Genomic DNA, 22048 nt, shown 5'->3' with positions numbered 1-22048 from the left:
CATTTTACTTATATAATAATAAGAATAGTATGTCTTGGCTCCTTCTCTTCCTGAGTATACACCATACTTTTTTTTTTTGAGACGGAGTCTCACGCTGTCGCCCAGGCTGGAGTGCAGTGGCGCAATCTCGGCTCACTGCAAGCTCCGCCTCCCGGGTTCCCGCCATTCTCCTGCCTCAGCCTCCTGAGTAGCTGGGACTACAGGCGCCCGCCGCCGCGCCCGGCTAATTTTTTGTATTTTTAGTAGAGACGGGGTTTCACTGTGGTCTCGATCTCCTGACCTTGTGATCCGCCCGCCTCGGCCTCCCAAAGTGCTGGGATTACAGGCTTGAGCCACCGCGCCCGGCCACACCATACTTTTTTCTTTCTGCATGTCCTTTTTTTTTTTTTTTGTTACAGGGTCTTGCTCTGTCACCCAGGTTGGAGTACAGTGACATGATCTTAGCTCACTGTGGCCTCCAACTCCTGGACTTAAATGATCTTCCCACCTCAGCCTCCCAAGTAGCTGGGACTACAGGTGCATGCAACCATACGTGGCTAATTTTTGTATCTTTTTGTGGAGACGAGATCTTGCTGTGTTGCCCAGGCAGGTCTCAGATCTCGAACTCCGGGCCTCAAACGACCTTTCTGCCTTGGCTGCCCACAGTGCTGGGATTACAGGCATAAGCCACAATTTCTGCATATTTAATAATTTTGCTTTTGATAACTAGGACTTTGAAATAATGTGACACTTCTTCACCCTACCAGGGTTTGTTTGTGTTGTTCTTTGTTGTTGTTGCGACTGTTATTTGTTTAGTGACTTTCCTGAACCAATTCTTTCTTTTATTTTCTTTCCTTTTTTTGAGACAGAGTTTCGCTCTATTACCCAGGCTGGAGTGCAGTGGTGCCATCTCGGCTCACTGCAACCTCCGCCTCCTGGGTTCAAGTGATTCTTGTGCCTCAGCCACCCGAGTAGCTGAGATTACAGGAGCACACCACCAAGCCCAACTAATTTTTGTATTTTTTCTTTTTTTTTTTTTTTTTTTTTTTTTTTGAGACGGAGTCTCGCTGTGTCGCCCAGGCTGGAGTGCAGTGGCCGGATCTCAGCTCACTGCAAGCTCTGCCTCCCGGGTTTTTACGCCATTCTCCTGCCTCAGCCTCCCGAGTAGCCGGGACTACAGGCGCCCGCCACCTCGCCCGGCTAGTTTTTTGTATTTTTTAGTAGAGACGGGGTTTCACCGTGTTAGCCAGGATGGTCTCGAACTCCTGACCTTGTGATCCGCCCGTCTCGGCCTCCCAAAGTGCTGGGATTACAGGCTTGAGCCACCGCGCCCGGCCTAATTTTTGTATTTTTAGTAGAGATGGGGTTTCACCACATTGGCCAGGCTCTAATTTCAGAACACTGGTCTCGAACTCCTGGCCTCAAGTGGTCCACTCACCTCGGCCTTCCGAAGTGCTGTGATTACAGGCGTGTGCCACCGTGCTCGGCCCTGAACCAATTCCTTAACATCTGTATTCTTTTTCATGTGTGGCTTCTGAAGTTTCAGCTTGTTTAACTTACTGGTCAGCTGATGAATGAACAGAGATTTCCTTTGATGCATGAATTCAAAAATCTCCCAGTTTTGCCAAGGGTCTCTGTGTTGCATTGGGGCACACTTTCCACACTCAATCAGGCAGTTGGCAACTTGGCCTTAGTCTTCTGTTTTTGCTGCACAGAGCCCCAAGGTTAGAGGCAAGGGTTTAAGGCCTTCTGAGATTTTTCCTGGTCATTCACATACCCCTGGGCATGATGCTTATGGTCGTTCAGATTCCAAGAAGTTTGTCAGAGCTTTTCTTTTTTTTTTTTTTTGAGACGGAGTCTTGCTCTGTTGCCCAGACTGAAGTGCAGTGGCGCAATCTCGGCTCACTGCAAGCTCTGCCTCCTGGGTTCACGCCATTCTCCTGCCTCAGCCTCCCGAGTAGCTGGGACCACAGGCGCCTGCCACCACACCCAGCTAATTTTTTGCATTCTTAGTAGAGACGGGGTTTTACCCTGTTAGCCAGGATGGTCTCAATCTCCTGACCTCATGATCCACCTGCCTCAGCCTCCCAAAGTGCTGGGATTACAGGCATGAGCCACCGCGCCCGGCCTGTCAGAGCTTTTCAAAGTCCCTTATGGACATCCCATTCCCCGGCCTTTTTTTTCTTTGTTTTTTGACTAGCTTCATGTTAGCCCATGTGTTATCTGCCACCTCAGGCAGCTGAGATGTTAAACCATTGTCCAGTTGTGTTTGACAGATACCCCTAGGGAAAAGGCTGTTGGCACTGAGTGAGGTCTGCTTCAGCCCAAATAAAGAGAAACCCTGAGAATTATCTAGTGTCCTAGTTGTTTTATTTTGGGGCCATTGATTTTCAAGGCTTTGTGCAGCTGGGGAGATGTACATAGTGGGGCAAATCAGTTGTCACAAGGGTCACTTTCCTTACCAAAACTTTTTTGAGACAGGGTCTCTCTGTCACCTAGGCTGGAGTGTAGGGAGTATGATCATAGCTCACTGCAGCCTTGAACTTCTGGGCTCAAGCAATCCTCCTGCCTCAGCCTCCCAAGTAGCTGGGACCATAGGTGTGTGCCACCACACGAGGCTAATTTTTGTATGTTTTGGAGAGTTGGGGTTTTGCCAGGTTGCCCAGGCCGGTCTCCAACTCTTGGGCTCAAGCATTTTGTCTACCTTGGACTCCCAAGGTGCTGGGATTATAGGTGTGAGCCACTGTGCCTGGCTAATATTCCATTATAAAAAATAAATAGCTGGGCGTGGTGGTGCATGCCTGTAATCCCAGCTATTCGGGAGGCTGAGGCAGGAGAATCGCTTGAACCCAGGAGGCCGAGGTTTCAGTGAGCCAAGATTGTGACATTGCACTCCATCCTGGGTGACAAGAGCGAAACTGTCTCAAAAAATATATAAATAAAATAAACATTTACTTTATTCCCTAGTATTGGACATTACTTCTACATTTTCACTAGTTACAAACAGTGCTACAGTGAATATTCTAATATGTATATACCTTTGTACATTGTCTTGAAAAATACCAAGTACTAGAAAATTTGAACTAAATACACTACAGAAAGATATGTTACCAGCCAGTTGTGGTGGCTGACGCCTGTAATACAACACTTTTGAGAGGCCGAGGCTAGAGGATTAGTTGAGGCCAGGCATTGTGGCATGTACCTGTAGTCTGAGCTACTTCGGGAGGCTAAGGCAGGAAGGTTGCTTGAGAATTGAAGCTGTAGTGGGCTATAATCATGCCACTGCACTGAGCCTGTGCAACAGAGCATGACCTTGTTCCTTTAAAAAGAATTAAGAGATACGCTATGCCAATGGTATGAAATTCAAAACATAGAGATGTAAATGAAGAGAAACTTTTAGCTATACACTCCTGTCCTGTATTACTCATTATTTCTTTCTCAAGACAACTACTGTGTGTGTGTGCATGCATGTGTGCATGTGTGTGTATACAAGAGCTGGTTAGAAGGTATTACATTTACAATTATTTAACAACTTTTTTAAACAAATGTTTATTCTTATATGTACAACAGGCTTCAAAACACTTCATTCCAGCTATAGATGGCAAAAGGTGCTATGGCAGGGAATACAGATGTTTAAATAGGAATGAAATCAAGGGTCACCATCTCCTCAAGGCACAAGGCACAGCTTACTTGTTGCCAGATTTTTTTTTCTTCTCTTTTTTTGAGACGGAGCCTCGCTTTGTCACCCGGGCTGGAGTGCAGTGGTGTGATCTTGGCTCACTGCAACTTCTGCATCCCAGATTCAGGCGATTCTCCTGCCTCAGCCTCCTGAGTAGCTGGGATTACAGGCGCCCGCCACCAGGCCTGGCTAATTTTTGTATTTTTAGTAGAGACAGGGTTTTGCCATGTTGGCCAGGCTGGTCTTGAACTCCTGACCTCGGGTGATCCACCCGCCTCAGCCTCCCAAAGTGCTGGGATTACAGGCATGAGCCACCGCACGCGGCCCAGATTTCTTAATTTCACCTGCGGCCGGGGGACCCTTTCCCATAGACTTTGATTTTAGCTCCTGCTTTTGTTTATTCTGCTCGAAAGTCTTACCTTCCTCGTCCATCTCTTTGGCCTGCTTCTTGGGCTGTTTCAGCAGCACCTTCACAGCCAGACGTGGCTCCTGCCATGCCTTCCCCAGGCCCTGCCCCCTGCATTTAAAAGTTTTGTAGACTTTGGCAAATTCCCCTCCTTGAACTAGATAGGCTTCTAATTGGAGTCAAGTCGATTTGTAATCTTGACCAAAGTTGTGTACATGGGCCAACATGGACAGTGAGCCATCTAATACCTTTGTCTTTTGATTTGTGTGGTTGGTTCATATGCTCCTTATTAAATAGCTACAAACAATGTCTAATTAGAATTATTTAGACTTAAATGTGTATATTTGATTCACATCTTTATCTTGAAAATGACTTTAGGTGGGGCCCAGTGAGAGAGGATCTCTTGAGCCCAGGAGTTTGAGACTAGCGTGGGCAATGTGGTGAAACCCCATCGGTACAAAAATGCGAAGGTCAGCTGGGCGTGGTGGCACATGCCTGTAGTCCCAGCTATTTGGGAGGTTAAGGTGGAAGGATCCCTTGAGCCCTGGAAGTTGAGGCTGCAGTGAGCTGTGGTTCTGATTATACTGCTGCACTCCAGCCTGGGTGACAGAGCAAGACCTTGTCTCAAAGGAAAAAAAAGAAAATGGCTTTAAAGTGTGTTTGTATGTTAAATATTTTAAGTGTGATAAATCTGCACATTTGCATAGTTGTTGACATGTGGCTCTGAGATCACCCTCAAGAAGTGTGACCATTTCTGTAATATGAGCTGTGCGAAAGGGAAGAATGAATAACGAATGATCTCTCATCCTCTCATTGTAATTCTGACTCCGGAGATATAGGGTTACTTGGATGGCTGAGATTGAACAAAGATGGGAGTATTTTTATTACAAAGTATATTAACTGCTTGAGAGAAGACCTTTGGCTTTCTCTTTTTTTTTTTTTCCTTGAGACGGAGTTTCGCTCTGTAGCCCAGTGCAGTGGCGTGATCCTGGCTCACCGCAACCTCCGCCTCCCAAGTTCAAGTGATTCTCCTGCCTCAGCTTCCCGAGTCGTTGGGATTATAGGCACCCGCCACCACGCCCGGCTACTTTTGTATTTTTAGTAAAGATGGGGTTTCATGGGGTTTCACCATGTTGGCCAGGCTGGTCTTGAACTCATGACCTCAAGTGATCTGCCTGCCTCAGCTTCCCAAAGTGCTGGGATTACAGGCGTGAGCCACCACTCCCGGCCTGGGTTTGCATTTCATAATCACTTTGCATTGGCTTTGTGGGTTTGAGTAAGTTATTTAACCTTCTATGCCTTAGCTTCCTCATCTTTGCAATGAATGTCAACAACAATATCTGCCTCACGTTGTTGATAGAGGTAGAGATGCTGTAGGTGACGTGCCCAGGTATGCTTGGCAGTGACAGGGACCAATAACATACTAACTTCTGTCTTAACTATTATTAGCACAGAGGAAGCAGTTTATAAAGTTCATAATTTTTTAGTTCCTAATGAATTATTATTGCTAACATTTGCTTTACACTCCCCCCTCAACCTCCTATTTTTTTTCTTGCAGGGTGAAGTGCCCCCTGATCAAGACGTGGTAGAGTATATCATGAATCAGCCAAACGTTGTTCCACGAATCAATTCTAGGATTTTGACAGCTGAACGAGACTACCTGGATTTAACAGCGAGTAGTAAGGAGCATTTCAGGAACAACCTTACACTTTTTTTGACTTGTGCTTCAGAGTCTTTACATTTTTCAGATTTTAATATTCCAATTATCTTCTGCAGTGTTCAGAGGATAGCCCAAGATTGTGAAAAAATTTTATGTGTAAACTCTTTGCACCTTTAGTTCATGGTATGAGCTTCTAAATTCACAAGAGTTTCCTCCTAAAGAAGAAAACATCTTCCCGGGCAAAAGTCTGTGAACTTTGAAACATATTTAGTGCCATTAAAATGCCAACTGTATAGACAATAGATGATGAGAATGGACCTGGATTGTTGGCTCCCCTCGTCAAAAAGAGTTCTCTTTCTTCATCCTCATTCTAGAATCAGTCAACAAATTTCTCACTGAATTTCACTGTGAGAACTTAGGAAGGCCTTTAGCAGCTTCATCAAGATATAATGTATATGCTGTAGAACTCAACCTTTTAAAGTATACAATTCAATGGTTTTTTAATGAAAAAAACTCCACAAACTTTGTGCAGTCATCACCACTGTCTAATTTTATATCATTATCATCACCCCCCAAAATTCCCCAAAATTCCATATACCTATTAGTAGTCACTCTCTGTTCCTCCCTTCCCCTATCCCCTGGCAACAACTAATCTCCTTTCTGTCTCTATGGCTTTGCCCATTCTAGACATTTCATATAATTGGAAGCCTTTTGTGCCTGGCTTCTTTAATTTAACGTGTTGTTAAGGCTTATGCATGTTGTTGTGTATGTCAGCATTTCATTCCTTTTTATAGCCCACTTTATGGATAGTCCACATGTATGTGTTCCTCAGTTGGTGGACACTTGGGTGTTTTCTGCTAGAATACCTTACAAGGGCCAAATATGTTAAGCCCAGGTGCCGTTTGTTCCTTGTGCCTTCCTCGAGACTCTGAGGCCTCTTCAGCAAACACCTGGAAATAGATGGAGCTGTCATCACTAGCCCATGAAATCTCACTGGGGAAGGAGAGATGTGTATAATGAAGTCATAACCAGCTATTTATTGTTATAGTGGAGTATAATGAACATATCAATCTGTTTATGGTTGTTAACTTAAAGCATTATCTCTAATATACTTGAAACTGAAAGTTTCTTTTAGGTAGAGGAAAAATACATACATATATGCACACACACACACACACATACCCATACACACCTCCATACATAAGCACACACACTGAGGAAAAAGTATAAATGTAGGCTTATATTTGAGAAAGAAACTACCCAGAAAGTGAGCTTTTTCTTCACAGCTGGGTTTTCCTTTCTTTCCTGAAGTTTCAGTAGAGCAAGGTGAGCGTGTTGCGGCTCTTTGTCCTGTTTGTTGTTTTCAACATGTTTATTCGAGTTTAAGACAACCGTTGAACTTGAAGGGTTGTCTCTGGAATACACATGAATAAGGAACATAATAGTGGTTTTCTTTTAGAATTTCCTTTTCCATTGAGTGTTGCAGCAGTGAGCTATGAAACAGCGCTAGTCCGCAGTGGCAAAGATGCCACCTGTCAGCTGAACCCAGTGCAGACATCAATTAGGAGGCACTGGCATCCTCCTGACCTGGTGGTGGTGGCACTATCACCCAGGTTTCTTTGGCTTTTGGTGTCCTGGAACCTTTTTAGTAGGATACTAAGTTTTACTGGCATGGTGTTCTCTCACTTCCCCCGCATGATATCATGGACCGTGTGTGACTTATTTTCTACTGTTTTCCTGAATAGTATGCTATGGATAGTAGGTGTTCAGCGTGCATTGTCGAGTAACAGTGTAGATGGATGAGCGTGTGCACAGATGAATAGATGGGTGGGTAGGCAGGCAGGGTGTGTGTGGCAGACTGTGATGAGAAGGCTGACATTTGTATAGGGTGCAGTAATGTTTAAGACTGGGGAGATTGTTAGAGGGTTTACACTACTAGGCTGGAGACCATTTTGTAGCCTGTAAGAAATTACTGGGTGGTTTAGAGCAAGAGAATGACTTGATGAAACTGGAATTCTAGGAATAATAATCTGAGGGGAAATGAATAATGAGGATTGCCCTTTGACACTAATTGGAGAAGGGACATATCTAAAAAGAGTGGAAATGACCTTTTATTTCTGTTAAGGGTCTAAAAGGTGATATTTTGTTAGACCTGAAAAATAAAAATCAGTTTTCTTATGTATTTTCTCTTTAACCCCTGCTTCCTCCATAGGAGCAGGAAGAGCTTACTCTACTGGTTGGACTAGGGAAGGGAGAAATGAGTTAAGGGGATCTCTTTGAGACTGTTCTCCAGTTGACAAGTGACAGGAATGGGAATGGGATGAATTTCAACCATTAAACTGACACGTACTTATATGATAGCTGTGTGAGATATGTATGTTTTCATCAGCCTTGTGTCTTTGATGTGCGACTTCAATAGGGATAGGGGCCGTGCTGTGAAGTTGTTCAGTAAACATGGAACTTAATATACTTCACTCATGCATTTCTATAAACCTTATATGATGATCAAGTCAGGTTATCAGTTGAATATTAAGAATAGATTGGACTGGAACTAATATATATGTATTTCATTTTTTCTCCCAGATAACTTCTTTGTGGATGATTATGCTAGATTTACTATCTTGGATTCCCCAGGCAAGACTGCTGCTGTAGCCAATAGTATGAACTATCTGACAAAGAAAGGTAATCCATTTGAGGCTTATTATCTTGCATTCAACATTTTTTTGAAAGTATTTGCATATTCATCTTAGTGTGCAAATCAAGAGAAAAAAGGGAGAGACTTCATAATTTTTCTTATTATTTCTTATAGTGCTTTGAGTCTAGAAAATATCTATTTAAAATTTAATTCTTTGTATATTTGTTGAAAATATACGTTTGTTTAAAACTTCAAATGTCTTCATAAATTTCATATTACCTGTTTTGCGTTTTGACTTTAGTCAAAAGGAAAATATTTCATAGTTCAAATGGAAAAACATTTGTGATATAAAAGTGGGTTAATGGATTAAAAATGACAGTACAGGGTTAATATTATTTTGGGGTTTATAAGATAAAGTTGGTTTTAGAAAGCCTTGTATAATCTTTGAAGCTGATTTTAGGTAGAGGTATTTATTTAGGCTAAGATTGTGTAAAATGACGCCCTGTTAGTGGCGGACAGATTCTGTCCCCTTTGGGTCAGTGCTTCAAAAAAGCACTGGCTGTCTTTTAAGGCAGCTATTTTTACCGCCTTTTTAAATCCCCGCTGTGGTTTCTCCCTGAGAGAAGTTCTGGTTTCCCAGCTATATGTAAAGTACAAGCAATTACTCCATTTGGTTCTTTAAAGAAACTGTTTCTTAGGGTACTGGGACAGCACCATGATGCTGACAGGACTAAGCAGCAGGAAGAACCATAGACCATGTTAGCCATTGTTTAGACTTTTGACTGTTACAGTAGGCATTCATTACAGAACTGATACTTTCTTTTTTTCTACTCTCTTCTCTTTACCTTTGTCCAGGAATGTCTTCCAAGGAAATCTATGGTAACTTAAAACTTCAAAATGTTCTATTTCTTAATTTTCTTCTTTGATTTCTGCGACCATTGTAATTTAGAATTTATCAACACTTAATTATACTGTTTCTGGAATCTGTGGGTAACAGGAAGCTATATCAATGTAGATTATTATTATTATTATTATTTTTTTTTTTTTTTTGAGACGGAGTCTTGCTCCATCACCCAGGCTGGAGTGCAGTACCGTGATCTCGGCTCACTGCAAGCTCCGCCTTCTGGGTTCAGGTGATTTCAAGTGATTCTCCTGCCTCAGCCTTCCAAGTAGCTGGGATTACAGGCGCCTGCCACCACGCCCAGCTAAATTTTTTGTATTTTTAGTAGGGACGGGGTTTCACCATGTTGGCCAGGCTGGTTTTGAACTCCTGACCTCAAGTGATCCACCCACCTCGGCCTCCTGAAGTGCTAGGGTTACAGGCATGAGTCACCGCACCTGGCCAATGTAGATACATTCTGTATAAACATTTGCGAAGAATTATTTTCAGAAAATAACAAATTAATATGATTAAAAATGACAATATGTTACCCACATGTTCAAAGGCTGTTTTTCATTTTACATGCTAACAGATGCCCAGACCACAGTAGACTTAATCAGTGCATGTTCCTAGTCTGTAACTAAATTCTATGGGAAGATTCCCCTGCTTTCATTATAGTAAAGGTTTACCAGTTTTTCTTCTATCTTTATTAAGCTTGTCATTTTCTTCTTTTTGCATGGTTCTCACAAATTATTTGGTCAATTTCATTTTCAGAATGTTGAAACACAGAATGTGCTTTTCTCCTCCAACTCAATTAACTGTTTTTGTTTTTCTACAGATGATTCTTTTATTAGGCCAGTCACTTTTTGGATTGTTGGGGATTTTGATAGCCCTTCTGGACGGCAGTTACTGTATGATGCCATCAAACATCAGGCAAGTATCTGTGACTTCATTTTATGTTTTCGTTTGCAGCTGTAGCTGTCCTCATGGGCATGCGGCTTGGGTTGTTCAGTGGGAGTTCGGAGTCCTGCTTTCTTAATGCTCGAGGGAACGGAGCATCGTTTCTGTAGAGCTCTGCCAGCTCTCAAGAAAAGAGATCTAAGACTACAGTATCCAGGCTTTGTTGAACGGGGTAGATTCTTACAGAGAAAAAAATAAATAGCGAGATCCTCATCATAGACAAGTTTTATCACATGCCTGTTCATGTTCTTGGAGCAGAGTTGCTCCAACAATTGTGTTGTCTGCTGTATCGGGGAGATGGGGTCCTTACCACGACAGAGGTCTGGACGTGGGGGTAGTAGCACACAGGAATGGTAGTGTGTGTGTTTAGTAGAAGTAGATCCAGATGCACTGAGGGATACACACATAGACGTTCTGAAAAGATACGCTGCCGTGAATAGCTGGGCTTGAGTGAGTGGCAGTGGCAGGTGGTTGGGAAGCAGTTGATTGTTCTGGAGAGTGTCATTGTTGGAGGATGAGATGGCAAAATTATTCTTCCTGAGCTGTTTCAGTTTGCGTCTTCATCCATGCCTCACAACCCTCCTCATGGTCCCCTTTCCACCCTATACCTGGGAAGGCTTACTGAAATAAGGAACTATCCAGGTGGTTTCAGTTTCACTCATGTGCCGAGTGCCTTTATTGTCCAAGGAGTGAACCAAATGCTGTGGTCAATTCGAAGTTAGATCAGGGCAGTTCTAGCTAAGGGCAGTAGTTATATGTGAAAGGCACTAACACAAATGCATAAATCTTCACATGGTGGTAAGGTGGGAGAATGGGGAAGGAGAGTTGCGTTTTTTAATAACTATTTTAATTGAAGTAAAATGTAGGTTCACAAGAAGTGCTCAAATCATAGGATACACAGTGTCACAAAGAGAACACACTCTTGTGACCACCACTCAGGTCAAAAAATAGAGAACTCTCAAATTCCTGAAAGCCCTCCCACACTTGTGCCCAGACAGTACCCCTCTTCCCTCTTCTCATATTAGTGAATAGGTGTGCCTATCTTTTAGTTTAGTAAAATGGAATCTTACGCAATTTCATTTGTGTTTGTCTTCTTTGCCCAATCTTTTGTGAGATTTATTCATGTTGTTACAGGTAGGTGTGTATAATCCTTTTTCATTCTGTAGTATTATATCGTATGGCTGTACCACAAAGTTTTGTTTGTTGAAGTTATTTGAAGGACAATTGGGTTTTTAGCTTGGTGCTATTCTAAGACTGCTGCGACGAATATTCTTGGATGTCTTTTGGTACACCCAAATATAAATTTCTATTGCTTATGTTATTGGTACGAGCCCTGTTTTGGCTTTTTGTGTCCCAAAATGTGGGAAGGCCATGTGAATGAAGAAGGGTTTGAGCAGAGCACTGAAAACACTTCTAACACAAGTGTGTTAGAAGAAACAACATGTGTGGTAGAAGAATATAAAATGTGTTGAGTAGAGATGGGACTCTGAGGGTCTGTAATTTATGCTATATTTACAGGGGTGGTAAGAAATGAAGTTGGAAAGGTGGGCTGGGGGCCACTTCATGTAAGGTTTTGAGTGCTTGATGATGGCATTTTAATTTTATTCTGAATGCAGAGAACTACTTGAGAGGTTTTTTTTTTTTTTTTTTTTTTTTTTTCTCTGAGACGGAGTCTCCCTCTGTCGCCCAGGCTAGAATGCAGTGGCGTGATCTCGGCTCACTGCAAGCTCCACCTCCCAGGTTCATGCCATTCTCCTGCTTCAGCCTCCCGAGTAGCTGGGACTACAGGCGTCCACCACCATGCCTGGCTAATATTTTTGTATTTTTTTAGTGGAGACAGGGTTTCACCGTGTTAGCCAGGATGGTCTTGATCTCCTGACCTCGTGATCTGCCTGCCTCGGCCTCCCAAAGTGCTGGAATTACAGGCATGAGCCACTGTGCCTGGTCGAGACTGGTTTGTTTGTTTTCTTTTTTGAGATGGAGTCTTGCTTTGTCACCCAGGCTGGAGTGCAGTGGCGTGATCTCGGCTCACTGCAACCTCTACTTCCCAGGTTCAAGCGATTCTCCTGCGAGAGCCTCCCGAGTAGCTGGAATTACAGGCGCCCGCCACCATGCCTGGCTAATTTTTTATATTTTTAGTAGAGACGGGGTTTCACTCTATTGGCCAGGCTGGGCTTGAACTCCTGACCTCGTGATCCACCCGCTTCAGCCTCCCAAAGTGCTGGGATTACAGGCATGAGCCACTGCGCTCAGCCTGAGACTTTTAAGAGAGATATTATTTGCTACTTATTGAACATGACCAATGTTAATGCTGCTTTTTAAGTTCAAAAATATTTACAATATGACTCCCATTTCCCATTTTGTGAACAGAAATCCAGTAACAATGTTAGAATAAGCATGATCAATAATCCTGCCAAAGAGATAAGCTACGAGAACACTCAGATCTCCAGAGCAATCTGGGCAGCTCTCCAAACTCAGACTTCCAACGCTGCTAAGAACTTCATCACCAAAATGGCCAAGGAGGGGGCTGCAGAGGCCCTGGCTGCAGGAGCTGACATTGCGGAGTTCTCTGTTGGGGTAAGGCTCCGAGCCTCTCATGAGGCTGCCCCATTCTGTCTGCCACGGAAGCTCACCCACTACAGCTTCCGTGGTCCATTCATGATCGTGATTTGTCATTTTAGTCCAGAGTCTCAGGGAATTCTTTTTTAATTTGGAAGAATATTTCCAAGAAATAATTCTGTCACGTTCCCTTTATTACTTTTAACCTTGCCTAGCTTTCGTGCGGTGCATGATTGGGGTTTTTGTGAGTTTTAAGCGTGGGGCCATTTGTTAGGCACAGTTTTTAAAAGAGACAATATGGCTTATTTATAGAGCAACTTGTGAGCCAGTTACGGGTTCAAGGCTTATGTGTTCTTGATGTGTTTCCAGAATAAGCCTGTGTTTATTCATTTATATTTTGTTACTTATCACAGTTTTGTAGTTTTTAAATTTTTTACAGAATGATGAGTATACACTATTTGACGTTTCAGTTAGGAAAAGAGGCTGTCTCTGGAAATTAGCAAGATTTAAAAATGCAGAGTAAAGGAATGATGAATAGTCTGCCAGTCGAACAAATCACAGGAAAAGATAAGGAAATAGCAGTTACTCTAAGTAGTAGGGAGATGGCGGGGAGACTGGAGAATTGACACATCTTAATTATGAAAATTAGTTATTACTTCCCAGGGAAAGAAAATTTTGTGGTTTATTCACTGTGTTTATTTGTTTATATGATTTGCTTAATAACGACTATTTTTCCTTAATAATGATTACTTTCCTAGGGAATGGATTTCAGTCTTTTTAAAGAGGTCTTTGAGTCTTCCAAAATGGATTTCATTTTGTCTCATGCCGTGTACTGCAGGGATGTTCTGAAGCTGAAGAAGGGACAGAGGGCAGTGATCAGCAATGGAAGGGTGAGGATTTGTCAAGCTTGACTTCACATTAGATCCGTGAACAGTCTTTGCAGCATTCTCCTCTGAAGCTAGTAAACTCTTCAAACAGAGCCACTCTTTTTTCAAAGGTGATTGGGGTTTATGAAGTGCCGTTGATGTTTCTGCCTCCTATTTCCAAGGAGCTGTGCTTTTTGACACAGACAAATATCCCCGTATGATAGAGCCTTCCTGCTGTGGATTTGTGTCCTGCGATTGTGTGAGGCGGTGAGAGTGTGGTGGCTCTCAGAAAGTCAGGCGGTACGGCCTTTGTACATAAAGTAGCCTTTGTTGTTTTTATTCAGGGAGAATTAATGAAAACTACGTTACGATTTTATTTTACTTTGGAGTTTGCTTACTGTAATATACTGTGATGCACACAGTTTTACACTGTGTCCTTGAGGAATTGATAAGTAAATAACTACAAGTATTTGTTTTGGGCTTCACTTTCTATTATTTCACTGATGTTATCTAGACATGTACCTGTCTCAGGTCTTTAGGGTGATCTGGTATATGAGGTAGCCCGAGGACGCCAGAGGGTTCCTTACCAGCTTGCTGAGTGCAGGCAGCCTTCCAGCTCTGAGCGCCCGTTCTTCTCTCCTTCACAGATCATTGGGCCACTGGAGGATAGTGAGCTCTTTAATCAAGACGATTTCCACCTCCTCGAAAATATCATCTTAAAAACCTCAGGACAGAAAATAAAATCTCACATTCAACAGCTTCGGGTAGAAGAAGATGTGTAAGTTTTGCCGTACGAGGAATTACGGGGTTATATAATTGGACTTTCCTCATTGATCAGTTAGGATTGTATGTTGTTTCTCATACTACATATCCCAAGGTGTTTTATTTCCAGTTTTAAAATCTAACAGTACTCTTCAATTCCAGTTTTAATGTATGCTTCTGTTGAAACAAGATAATTTATTTTGTAGGGTACTCTTTAAAGAACGGAATTAGTTCTCTCTGTTTTTATTTTTATGATTTTTGGTTGTGGAAAATTTCAAATATATGCAGAAGTAAAGAGGCTAGTTTATTTATTACCTGGAATACTTATGTAAAATGATACTTTTCCTCATTATCTATTTGGTTACCCTTCAGTTTTATTGTGTTCAGGAAAGGAAAGGCAGTTTAAATCTTTCTTTTATTTACCAGTGCAGAATACTGAGTTGTTTCCCTTGTATCTTCAAAGCTGTGATGAATTGGTTGTTGTTGGTTTTTTAATTTTAATTCTGTCAGTATTATTATAAGCTGATTATTTTAGTGTGTTATTTCTCTTAATGGAAGAAAATGAATTGTTTGGATGAATCCCTGGAGTCCATAGTTATATATACGTAGATTCTGCGTTAAACATCAAATAACTGGGTAGTTGGAAGATCTATTTCTGTGTTTAATTTTTGAGGAGCCACAATACCTTTCCCACAGTGGCTGTACATTTTACATTCCTGTTGACAATGCTCAGGGTTCCGGTTTCTCCACATCCTCACAGCACTTGTAATTTTCTGGTGGGGGGAGGGGTTGGTTTGTTTGTTTGCTTTTCATAATAGCCATCCTTGTGGGTATGAAGTGCTGTCTCCTCGTGGTTTGATTCACGTTTCCCTAATGATTGGTGATGCTGAGCATCTTGTCATGTGCAGATTGGCCGTTTATATATCTTTGGGAAAATGTCTATTCAAGTCCTTTGCCCATTGTTAATTGTGTTGTTTTTCGTTGTTGAGATGTGGCAGTTCTTCGTACATTCTGGATGTCACTTTCTTACCAGATACATGATTTGTAAACAGTTTCTCCCGTTCTGTGGAGATGTGTTCTTTGATGCATAGTTGGAGGACATAAAATTTAAAAGTTCTGCTCGGGAGGTTGCAGTGAGCCGAGATTGCGCCACTGCACTCCAGCCTGGGTACAGAGTGAGATCTGTCTCAAAAAAAAAAAAAAAGTTCTGCTGAGTTTTTTTCTTACGTCCTCATACTACAGAGTTCAAGAGAAGTGTTGACTTGGATAGCTGTCAGAGTCAGCTGTTGCCATATCTTGTATGACCTGGGAAGAAATCTTTTCTCATTTTGGCCAGTACTGGGGCTGCAGATGAGGATCCCTCTTACCTCAGTGACTCCTGAGTGATGCCCCTTGTCCCGACCTGTGAAACGCTTCCCTTGATGCAGGCCGGGAGGTACTCGTGACTCGAAGCAGCCACGTCACAGGCATAGGCTTGGTGTGGCGTGCTGTTGGACCATTGCAGGGAGCTCCTTAGAGTCTTTTTGGGTGATGTAATTGCCAGACTGTGCTTTGAAGACCTGCCTTTTGCCAATGAGAGATGGCTGTCTATCTTTCCTGGGTGAATTTAGGGAAATCAGGTAGTCATGGGGCCAAAAGACGAATGCTAAAACTCTTAGGCTTCCCAAAATTACCTTGTCTGCGTTGGGTTTTCATTAGTGCCAGAGCTGCTCCACCTTGGAGTGGCCCCTTCCCCGTGACAGCCACAGCTTTCATTCATGACCCAGTCTGCATCCCCATGGCTGCCCTGAAGCTTAGCTCTGTACACTTTGATCATTGTACTTTGTCAGCCTTCAGGGAGTTTCTTGTTGGCCTGCTCACCCCAGTCCACGTAACCAAGTGCCCCTTGACATGTTTTGTAACCCTGTGACCCATCACAGGAAGAGAATGGCCTGTATTATATATATTTGGCATCTATATTGAGATGTTAAACCAAAATAGTTAATTTGATGTATTTGCTGGGTTCAAAGAAAATGTATGGGCTTAATTACAGTTCAAATACATTTCGCAAGTGCTCTTTTAAAATTCTTATTCAGGATTTAGTCTTTGGTTCAGCAAGTTGGAGTTTGTTTTTTTTTTTCAGGTTTAGTTCAAGATCTTTTTCAGTTGGAAATCAATTTTAGAAGGGGCAGGGACAATAGTGGTTTACTGCAGTGTTGATTATAATAGTGAAATTAGAAACAACATAGATGTTCAGTAGTTGGTTGGTTGAATATTTAGATTATTTTGTGTCCATAAATATAACATTATGCAGTCATAAATATATTGAAATAGGCCGGGCACGGTGGCTCACGCCTGTAATCCCAGCACTTTGGGTCGAGGCAGGCAGATTGCGTGAGCCCAGGAGTCCAAGACCAGCCTGGGAAACATGACAAAACCCTGTCTGTACTAAAAATACATGAAAATTAGCTGGGCCTGGTGGTGCACGCCCTGTAGTCCCAGACACTCGGGAGGCTGAGGTAGGAGAATAACCCGAGCCTGGAAGCTCGAGGATGCTGAGATCGAGCCCTGGGCAACTAGAGTGAGACCCTGACTAAAACAAACAAGCAAAAATATTGAAATCCCACTGTATTTATTAACCAAGGAAAGGATTTTTATAATATGTTTTAAGTGAAAAAGCAGGCCGTCGGTTAGTATAATTTGTTTATGTTTTTAAAACTATACAATTATAAGCCAAAATATTGGAGCTTATTTCTTGATATTATGTGTAATTTCAGTTTTTGCCTTTGTGTTTATTTTCCAGTGAATTATTACTCTAATAGTCATAAAAAGTAATAGTTTTAAAAGGACAAGGGAGAATGTAAATAATAGTGACAGCCTGTAATGGGGCAGGGCCTCAGCTAGGTGCCTTACAGAGTTTTATGCAGTTTTACTAGAGTCATGCAGAGTGGGTGCTGTCTCCATCTCACGTGTGGGAAAATGAGTAACTTCTCCAAGGTTATGCTACTAATCACTCTTTCTTAGTCCTGTCAGTACAGACTTTATACCTGGTTCAAACCATCTTGCTAGCATTCAGTATTTGGGCTGATGATATGTTTGGCAATAATTGGAAAACTTTCAGTTAAAAAGATGCTAAGATTTCTCTGACCCCTTCTTTCAGGGCAAGTGACTTGGTAATGAAGGTGGATGCTCTTCTGTCAGCACAACCCAAAGGAGATGCAAGAATCGAGTATCAGTTTTTTGAAGACAGACACAGGTATAGAATTAATGTTGAATTTGTGCATGTTCTTGAATATTAAACTCTTACATTTGCCTTTACCTCAGCTCCTTCATTTTACCATATAAGATTTATATGTAAGTTCTTATAGGAATCGAACATTTGTTTGGTATGCAGTTTATAATACATATATTTGCGTTCATAGATAAAATTCATATGCAAATCTCATTGCATGAAAACTGGCATTTATTTCTAACTAAATCTGAAATAACTCTTAGTGCACCCTTGCAGTAGAAAACAGACTGCATTTATTAAACAGAGCAGTTGTACTTTTCTTAAATTCAAGTATATACAAAGGCAGGTCAGGGTAGCTCATGCTTGTAATTCCAGCACTTTGGGAGGCTAACGTGGGAGGATTGCTTGAGCCCAGAAGCTCGAGACCAGTGAACAAAGGGAGACCTGTCTCTACAAAAACATTTTAAAACATTAACTGGGTGTGGTGGCATGAGCATGTTGTCCCAGCTACTCTGGAGGTAGAGGCTGCAGTGAGCCATGATCGCATCACTGCACTTCCAGCCTGAACAACAGAGTGAGACCCTGTCTCACAAAAAAATAGATTGGCTGGGTGTGGAGGCTCACGCCTGTAATCCCAGCACTTTGGGAGACTGAGGCCGGCAGATCACCTGAGGTCAGGAGTTTGAGACCAGCCTGGCCAACACGGTGAAACCCCATCTCTACAAAAATACAAAAATTAGCCAGTCGTGGTGGCAGATGCCTGTAATCCCAGCTACACGGGAGACAGACAGGAGAATAGCTTGAACCCAGGAGGTGGAGGTTGCAGTGAGCAGAGATCGTGCCTGGGAGACAGAGCAAGACTCTGTCTCAAAATAATAATAATAATAAAATAAACAGATTATTAAAGTACTTGTCTCATTCATCTTTTATTGAAAACTTTTTTTAAATAAAAAACAGGGTTTCAATCTGTCCTCTGCGCTAGGATGCAGTAGCGTGATCTCAGCTGACTGACTGCACCCTCCGCCTTCTGTGCTCAGGTGATCTTCCTACCTCAACCTCCTGTGTAGAAGGGACCACAGGTGCTTGCCACCATGCCTGGCTAATTTTTGTATTTTTTATAGAGATGGGGTCTCACTGTGGTGCCCTGGCTGGTCTCAAACTCCTAGGCTCAAGTTATTCACCTGCCTCATCCTCCCAAGGTGCTGGGATTATAGGCGTGAGCCAAGGTGCTTGGCCGAAAACTTTTGTTTTAAATAAGCTTAGCATAATGAGGGAGTTTGCCTTTTTGTTCTTCACTTTTTTGTTTTGAAAAGTTTAAAACCTAGAAATAGTTGAAAGACTAATATAATGAGCATCCAAATGTCCTTCACTTAGATTCACCAGTTGTTAGTGTGTCACATTTGCTTTATCTCCATCATCTGCACGTGTGCATGGTGTGTGTGTGTGTCTGCATGTGTGTGTTTGTGTAGTACTTACAGTAACTGCATTAGTAGTTTATTTGTATGTTTGCATACACACATGGTCATACCTTTTCCTGCGCCATTTGGAAATACATTGCAGACATCCTGACATAACATGTCTGACGTTTCCCGCATGTGTATCCCGAGTGCTAGGACTTCTCCAGAGTACTGTTAGCTGACCTCAGAAATGTAACCTTGATATAGTAATATTAAAAAACTATTTCTATTCACATGTCTCCGGTGTCTTTGTAATGACCTTCTACAACTGTTTTTTGTATTTGTTTTGGTCCAGATTACATATTACAGAGTTGTGTCTCTTTGGTCTCCTTTAATCTGGAAGAGTTCTCTGCCATTTTTTTTTCTAGTCTTTTGTCTTTTACAATGACATTTTTTAAGAGTCCAGGACAGTTGTCTTATGGGATATCCCACAGTCTGAGTTGCTTCTTCATGATTAGATTTAATTGTTTCTAGGAGAGAGCCCTGCACAGTAATGTATGTAGCCTTTGCCGTAGCTGGCAAGTATATACATGTACACTGATTGTGCCTTGGAATCCCCAGGGAGGCTTTAGATATAGAGGCCTGTGTCCTACTCGTCTGTGATTCTGACCTGATTAGTCTGGCATGGATTGGACTTTGGTTTAGTGGACCTGTGTTTTCTCATGACCAGTCCTCCTGGGGATGAGGTTTGTGTGGTCAGATCATTTGATGATTGTAGGCTGGAATGGAGGCCCTCTGTTTGCACTAGTTGTGTGTCCTAGTTTTTTGTGTCAGCAGTGGGTGAAGATTCTTATGGCTCCTGGATAATCTTGTGGAATTTGGCCATTAGCACCCAGATTGCACCCATTTTCTCAAGGTTTTGTGAACTCTCAGGTAGTAACTCATTAGTCACCAGCGGGAGGAAACCTTTCCGAATCAACCTGCCGTCTTGTTTACCCTTCTCGTCAGAGGTAGCGAGTCCTGAGCAAAGACCTCTTCCCTTTATAGAAATCTTCTTCTCCATGGGTCTCCATGTTTTGTATAATTAAAATACCTTAATTATAAATTCTATTATGAGACAAATTATAATTACTATTAGAGAAATTCCTCTTACTGGGAGTTGTGTCAGTTAAATTAATGTTTATTACATTTAACTCAGGAGTTTCTCATTTATGCTAGAAATGGAAAGATCTGAACCATCAGTTATGTATATTCTTGCCCTCAAAGTGTGGTCCATGGAGCAGCAGCAAGACATTGTCTGGGAGCCTGTTGGAAATGCGGGCTTTGGACCCACAGCAGTCCTGAGGAATGAGCGTCTGCGTTTTAACAGGTTGCTCCTGGGGGATTCCCGTGTGCATTAATGCTAGTGAGCACAGTGTTCTTCGACATTTACTCTACGCACCCTAGGCAAATGTGTGTAATCTCCAAATCTCGTTCCTGTCTTTGTCACTTTTAGTTTTATTCTGGTCTTTGACCAATATAGTGAATACACTTAAACATAATGTTGTTCATATTGTTTCCATTTCCACACAAATACTCCTCGTTCCTTGCTTTTTTCCTAGTCCCTTTTTCTTGTTCTGGAGATGTGGGGTGAGTAAAGGAGCTCACAGGGTCAATTTCTGGTATGCCTGTTGCTGATCACCTAGAACACTGCTGGCTCGGAATGTGAACATGTGTAAAACTCTACCCCAAACCTGGTGTGGGCAGGCGTGACTTGAGGTTACCCTCTTGTGTAGAGTCCTGTTTGAGACTCTCTGGTTCCCTTGTGAGCCTTTGTAGAATGCCGTTTTCTAATGAGCTTTTCCTTCTGGAATTCTAGAATAGCAGAGAGGTGCAAATCATATTAGGGCAGTGGCTCTCAAAATGTGGCTTTTACTTAGAGAGCTTGTTAAAATGCAGATTGCTGGACCCGTCCCCAGAGTTTCTGATTCAGTAAGTCTGGGTTGGATCCTGTCTTGCTGCTCACCAGTGCCCAGGGGAAGCTGATGCCGCTGCTCTGGAGCCGCACGGTGAGAACAGTTGTGTTAGAGTAACAGAAGTTTTGTTGTATTGGAAAAATAATCACCGGCAGTGGATTTAATCTGAAATTGTTAATAATACCAGAGATTGAAAGCACCCACCTCAACACGGTCCCAAAGCTATTCTGATGGTTATTTCCAAAGCAGTTAAGATGTGAAATAACCTTCATGAGCATGTAAATTGTTTCCAGTTTTCTTGGTTATGCTGTTTTGTAGTATTCTTTTGTATTCATTCCACTTAGGTAAATGTTGTTTGGTAAAAAAATAAAAGTAGTGGTTAGTATCGTAACCACATTATAGTATTGTTCAGAGCAAACAAACTAAAATGGTTTAAACAGTTAACGGTTTTCAAAAATTGGGTATAATTTTAAATCCTTTCAAGTCGAGTCCTTTTAAACATTCATTAGAGGTCCCTGCTCCTTTTAAGTCACCAAAGTCAGTGTGACTTCACAGGGAGTCCATGCAACAGGAAGTTACGGTTCAGTTAAGAACAGACAAGGGGGCTGGGCATGATGACTCACGCCGGTAATCCCAGTGCTTTGGGAGGCCAAGGCAGGCAGATCACTTGAGGCCAGGAGTTCAAGACCAGCCTGGCAAACATGGCAAAACACCGCCTCTACTAACAATACGCAAATTAGCTGGGCATGGTGCCATGTGCCTGTAATCCCAGCTACTTTGGTGCTGGGGCACGAGGATTGCTTGAGCCTGGGAGGTGGAGGTTGCAGTGAACTGAGGTCATGCCACTGTACTCCCAGCTGGGTGAATGAGCGAGACTCTGTCTTTAAAAACAAAACAAAACAAAGACGAGGACCAGGTGTGGTGGCTTATGCCAGCGCTTTGAGAAGCCAAGGCAGGAGGGTCACTTGAGGCCAGGAGTTTGAGACTAGTCTGGTCAATATAGTGAGACTCCCATCTCTACAAAAAAATATAAATTAGCCCGGCATGGTGGCATGTGCCTGTAGTCCTAGCTACTTAGGAGGCTAAGTTGAGAGGATCA

The 22048-nt window shown here is 42.3% G+C and overlaps 1 protein-coding gene across 4 annotated transcripts in view; it reads left to right on the top strand.

The window, feature by feature from the left end:
- UGGT1 (UDP-glucose glycoprotein glucosyltransferase 1) overlaps positions 1 to 22048 on the top strand; it is a 106769-nt gene that overhangs the window by 61566 nt on the left and 23155 nt on the right. For 3 of the 4 annotated variants that reach the window (XR_003721203.2, XM_015109808.3, XM_015109807.3), the window contains 8 exons: positions 5623 to 5743; positions 8308 to 8406; positions 9215 to 9238; positions 10078 to 10172; positions 12570 to 12776; positions 13517 to 13648; positions 14272 to 14402; positions 17526 to 17621. Coding sequence is in view for 3 of the 4 variants with exons in the window: in XM_015109808.3 (XP_014965294.1) it covers positions 5623 to 5743; positions 8308 to 8406; positions 9215 to 9238; positions 10078 to 10172; positions 12570 to 12776; positions 13517 to 13648; positions 14272 to 14402; positions 17526 to 17621 (905 nt within the window). In the remaining variant the exon portion in view is untranslated. The remainder of the gene's footprint in view (positions 1 to 5622; positions 5744 to 8307; positions 8407 to 9214; positions 9239 to 10077; positions 10173 to 12569; positions 12777 to 13516; positions 13649 to 14271; positions 14403 to 17525; positions 17622 to 22048) is intronic. The other variant, XM_028830603.2, reaches the window with a different exon arrangement.

This window comes from Macaca mulatta, chromosome 12, assembly GCF_049350105.2.
Source record: "Macaca mulatta isolate MMU2019108-1 chromosome 12, T2T-MMU8v2.0, whole genome shotgun sequence".
Classification (NCBI taxonomy): Eukaryota; Metazoa; Chordata; class Mammalia; order Primates; family Cercopithecidae; genus Macaca; species Macaca mulatta.
This window is presented reverse-complemented; position numbering and strand designations above follow the sequence as displayed.